Here is a 5,228-nt window from a genome sequence, read left to right as displayed (position 1 = left end):
ACCCCTCTTCCCTGGGCCCTGCCTCCGTTCCCCTCTCTCTCTCCCCGTTTTCTGTACTTCTCCCTGTCTGTCCATCATCCTGCCTCTCTCTGTGGACCCCCCTTCCTGCCCCGTCCACAATCTCTGTTTCTTTCACCTGGCCCCTTGGGTCTGACCGCCCCCACACTGTCTCTCAGGCTGCCAAACTTCCCATGTCCATCATCATCATCGGCGTGGGCCAGGCAGAGTTCGATGGTGAGTCCCGAGGTCCCCTCTGTCCTCCCTATTTCCCCCCGCCCATGTTCCCCAGAGCCCCAGTGCCCTGTGAGCCCCAGACAGTGAGCGCTGAGGCCTGGGAGTGTGACTGTCCGGGTGTGTCTGTCTGCACAGAGAGGGGCGTGTCAGGGTGTGCACCCCACGCCCTCACCCCAAGGCTGCAGGGAGGAGGCCCCAGCCGCTCCTTTCTCCTCCAACCCTGGAACCCTGGAGGGTGGGAAGCAGGAGCCCTGGGCTGGGATCACCCTGGGCTCGGTGGCTGGGCTCCTCCTGACTCCCAGCCTTGGTTTCCTCGTATCTGACATGAGGGCCAGGCAGATGGCCTCTGCCCTGGTGTAGCCCGGGACTGGAGGACAAGTCTGCAGACGGGTCCCACCTGGTCCAGGCTCCCACCACTAACCCCTCCCCGCCATGTCGCTCCTCCCCACGCAGCTATGGTAGAGCTGGACGGCGATGACGTGCGGATCTCCTCCCGGGGGAAGCTGGCCGAGAGGGACATTGTCCAGGTGAAGCCCAGACTCCAGCCCTCTGAGCCCCTGGGGTTCCACAGGCCTCCTGGGGAGGGGCCTGGCCGTCACCGAAGGGAGGAGTCAGTCCCTCCAGTCACACTTCTCCCGAGGCTGGGCTCTCCCTTAACATTGCTGGTGTCCCCCCAACCCAGATGCTCTGCCAGCCCTCCCTGCACCCCAGGCTCCCTGGCCATGCACTTTCTGTTGTTTCCTGCCTGGTGGCCTCCCAGTGACATGCAAACCCTCCAAGGTGGAGGTGCTATCCTTAGTGTCACCACAGCCCTCTGCAGGAGTGGGCATTGCGTGGTTCAGTGAACCGGTGTCTTCGCATCTCCACGCAGGACACAAATGGAAAGAGCAAGGGCCTTGTCCCCAGGGAATTCCCATCCGGCCAGGTTGTGGAAGCCATCCTCAGCAAGCACGTGTCCCTTTGAATCCCCTGCATACCATGTCCCCAGTACACAGGCAATGCAGAACCCCAAAATGCAGAACCTCAAAATGGACATTCTCATAACCCATTGGTTTACAAACTGGAGAACAAAGATAAGGGATGGAACCCAGAGTAAAGGTGGTCTGGGATGAGGGACCAGCATGAGCAAAGGCCCTGGGGCGGGAGTGAGCCCTTGGGGGTGCTGCAGGGAGGAAGGGAGAGAGGCCTGACTGTGGTGTTGACCAGATTAGCCTCAAAGATAGAAGGAGAGGGGGACAGGGAGCCAGGGCTCTGTTGGAGAGTTGGGAGGAGGCCGGGGCCCAAAAGGGGATTGTGCAACCTTTGCCAGCACCTTCCAAGGGCTCACCATGGTGCCCAGAGCCAGAGATTGAGGAGTGTTCCTGAGCCGTGGAGCCTGGCATGGGACAGAGACACCATGAGTATTTTTTAAGTGAATGAAAGAACAGTGACTATGACGGTCCCTGGGGAATTCACCTAGGGGACTTGAGTGAGGTGGGCAGGGTCTTGGAGGGGGTGGGACATGACCCCAGTCCTGCATTTTTGGGAGGCCAGGGTCCAGGGAGCCACCCCTTGACCCTGCCTTCCCGCCTGCCAGTTCGTGCCCTTCAGGGACTATGTGGATCGCACAGGCAACCACGTGCTGAGCATGGCCCGCCTGGCCCGCGACGTGCTGGCCGAGATCCCGGACCAGCTGGTGTCCTACATGAAGGCGCAGGGCATCCGCCCGCGCCCCCCGCCCGCAGCGCCCGAGCCCTCGCCGCCACAGTCCCCGGCCCGCACGCCCCCTGCCTCCCCGCTACACACGCACATCTGAGCCTGGCTGTGCAGGCAGGTGCCCCGGGAGTGGGGGGCCAGGCCAGTAGGCTGAGTCCCCAGTCCCCTGCTGTCGGCCCACCCAGCCTTTTGGACATCGCAGTGCCTGGGAGGCTGGCAGGGGCGGGGCCTCCGGAGGCTCCTCCCCAATTCCCTGGCCTCGACGCAGGGGTGCGCGGGGTCCTGGGCTCAAGCCCTCTGCTTCCCGATACTCCCCTGTAGTCCAGCCAGGAGGGTGTAAATGGGGGTAATCGCCCCCCATCACTGCCAGTAGTCCCATCTGCTCACCTAGCACCTGAAACCCGGCCTGGGCCAGGGCCCTCCCATCCTCCTGAGCTGTCCACTCCTAACCCGGGTCCCCCTCCAATTAACGCTCCTGTGCCCTGTTTGGGGTGCACCCCGAGGTGATGGGTCTGCAGGAATGCTTGAGCCTGTGACCCTCCCAGGAGCACCCTGTGCCGGGGAGCCCTGCCGCCCCCTGAGCGGGGCTGTGCTGGCCCAGGGTCAGGCTTTTTAACAGCCCTTTCTGGAACCTCAAGTCCAGTGTGACACGGTCCAGACATAAATGCCCGGGCCTCTCCCTGGTGTGGGCTGCAGGTACTTTCACAGCTGACTCCTGGCCCCAGGTGTCCCTGCTCCTCCGGGGTGTCCGCTCGTGGCCTGCCCTCCTCGAGGCCCCCTGCCCTCGCCCTGCTCTCTGGGGACGGGAGGCAGGAATGCCAGCTCCAGCCCCGCCGCCCCTGCCTGTCGGGGGAACCCCAAGGCCCTTCGCCTTCTGGGCCCCGGTTTCCACATCTTTATGGGGAGAGGGTTGACCAGATAGTCCCGGGGTCTCCCTCTGCAGTGGCTTCCATGTCCAGCTCCCCCATCGCGCTCCTCACCGGCGCCACCCTTACCCCAGGCCGTCTTGGCTCAAGGGTCACCTTGTTCCATTCTGTCACCCCAGGTACACCCCATCCTTCCGACTTGGGCTCCTGCCCTGCTGTGGGAAGGTGGGAGGGGTCTCCCGCCTCCCCCACCTGGGGCGCAGGTCTCGCATGCCGTCCTGCCGCATGGGCCTCCCGCCCTCTCACTCCGTCTCACTCCGTCGTGCATGGTGGTGGTGGTGGTGGTGTTCTGCCGTCTGGTCCTGTACTGTCTCTGAGACCGTCTGTGTGGAATTTGCCTTAAACTGAAGTAAATTTGGTTCTTTTAGTAGGACCTTGTTTGCCGTTCTCTGTGGCACAGGGCCGCTAGTTGTCGGAGCCCACCCCCCTTCTCTCTCTCTCTCTCTCTCTCTCTCTCTCTCTCCAGTTACCTTGTTCAGCCAGGATTCACTGAGCACCTGCCCTGGGCTTAGGCGTAGGGGCTGCCACAGTAGACAGAGAGAGGCCGTCTCCATGGGGACCTCCAACAACACAGATAAGAAAAACACAATGGCACACAAGCAGACAGGTTAACAGAGCAGTTCTGGGCAGTGACAAGGGTTACCAAGAGAAGTAAGAGAATGACAGGATAGACAGTGGTAGAGTGGCATTTTATTTAATTAATTTCGTTTTCCAATATTGGGGATTGATCCCAGGGGTGCTTTAACACTGAGCCATACCCCTAGTCCTTTTTTAATTTTTTTAGACAGGGTCTTGCAAAATTGCTGAGGCTGGCCTCAAACTTGGGATCCTCCTGCCTCAGCCTCCTAAGCATCAGGATTACAGATGTGTACCACCATGCCCAGGTAGAGTAGCATTTTAGATGAGGTGACCAGGAGGTGACAGTTGACATGAGCTCTAAGGAAATGAGACAGGAAGCCATGCTGATATCTAGGGCAAAAAGGTTCCAAGCAAAAGGAATAGCGAGTGCAAAGGCCCTGAGGTAGGAGTTTGGTGTGTTTGAATAAGAACAAGGAGACCAATGTGGTTGGAGCTAAGGAAGGGAACGTGCAGGAGATGAGGTCAAAGAGGTGAAGAAACCAGAATGCACAGGGTCATGAAGTCCATGATAAGGCTTTTGACATTTACTCTGGTGAGTCCGAGAACTACTGAGGAGATGAGAGGTGAGTACGTGATCAAATTCTCTAAAGCATATGGATGACTCTTGCAATTGACCTCTCATCTCTCAACCGGTATTTACTGAACACTGAGCCAGTCCCTGCTCAGTGAGAGACACACTGAGTCACATGCAGTCATAACCTCAAAGGAAGCCCTGATCTAGGGAAATGAGGAGGGTATCAGTGCCACCATGGAGCATTGGTGCCAGGCCAGTGGGAGGGACCAGGGCCTGGGGGCACCAAAAGGGAGCTCCCAGCCCAACCTAGATGACTCACAGGCCACGTGCCCATGACAAGTTCCTGCCACTCTGTGCAGGGGCCCGTCTCTCCTCCCTGAAGAACTGTAGGGTCAAGCAGAGTGACAGGTAGGCACGTCATAGTGTGTGTGCACACGCCCAGGGCCTGCTGCACTCCAGGCACACAGTAAGTGCTGTCCTCCTCCTGGTCCCAGTAGACATTAGGGACCAGGATCCCAGGGAAGGGGGACTTCTTGTCTTCTCCCAGCAAGTTTGCCCTCAGATCAGCCCTCTGGGCAGGCATTAGAACCCGCACATCAGAGGAATTCAGCACTAATTATACCAAAAGTTTGGGACTTATTTACTTCTTAAGATTTTATAGTAAATTAGAGCTGATTCACGGCCGTCTCTGTAATTAGATGCCCCTGTGACTTGCGTTAGGCTTAGTGGGAATGGGGTGGGGTCACAGCGTTGGAGAAGGGAAGTTCTCATAACCGGTGGCCCATTGTACTTAAGCCTGGGCACCGTGGGAAAGTATTGAGAGGAGATGCCACCCGGCAGAGAAACGGGGGTTCAGAGCCGCTGCCCTGAAACAGCATCTGTGGGGAGCATCTGTTGTGTCTGACACTAGCTCCTCTCCTGGGTTCTTTCCACGTATGTGCCACAGAACTCTGGTTTCCCGGAACGGAGTTGGGGAAACCTCTCCTCTGAGCCTCTCTGGGAGGGTATTCAAGGATCTGACAAGTTCTGCAGCCAAGGGACAGGTTTGACTTGGTTCAACCCAATATTTCCCAAGCCTTTGACCACAAAGCCAGTTGTGTGTGTGTGTGTGCGTGTGTGTGTGTGTGTGTGTGTATGCATGCACACGCGCTTGTGGAGCTGACAGCCCTTTTACCAAGCAAAACATGCGCCTTGGGAATTTCAGTAGAAAACTGCCCATG

At 58.5% G+C, this 5,228-nt stretch overlaps 1 protein-coding gene and 1 long non-coding RNA gene across 7 annotated transcripts in view; one reads left to right on the top strand and one right to left on the bottom strand.

Moving 5' to 3' along the window:
* Cpne5 (copine 5) overlaps nt 1–3,228 on the top strand; it is an 89,781-nt gene extending 86,553 nt beyond the window's left edge. For all 5 annotated transcript variants that reach the window (XM_048805210.1, XM_048805209.1, XM_048805212.1 and 2 more), the window contains 3 exons: nt 177–234; nt 688–761; nt 1,811–3,228. In XM_048805210.1, coding sequence (XP_048661167.1) covers nt 177–234; nt 688–761; nt 1,811–2,029 — 351 coding nt within the window. In that variant the 3' untranslated portion in view covers nt 2,030–3,228. The remainder of the gene's footprint in view (nt 1–176; nt 235–687; nt 762–1,810) is intronic.
* The window catches only part of LOC125617434, a 16,203-nt gene extending 12,828 nt beyond the window's left edge, over nt 1–3,375 (bottom strand). For both annotated transcript variants that reach the window (XR_007348430.1, XR_007348431.1), the window contains exon 1: nt 3,326–3,375. This is a non-coding gene — a long non-coding RNA (uncharacterized LOC125617434). The remainder of the gene's footprint in view (nt 1–3,325) is intronic.
* Nucleotides 3,376–5,228: the final 1,853 nt, after the last annotated feature.

Source organism: Marmota marmota, unplaced genomic scaffold (assembly GCF_001458135.2).
Source record: "Marmota marmota marmota unplaced genomic scaffold, marMar, whole genome shotgun sequence".
Taxonomy (NCBI): domain Eukaryota; kingdom Metazoa; phylum Chordata; class Mammalia; order Rodentia; family Sciuridae; genus Marmota; species Marmota marmota.
Note: the sequence above shows the minus strand (reverse complement) of the source record. Positions and strands in the feature narration are given on the sequence as shown.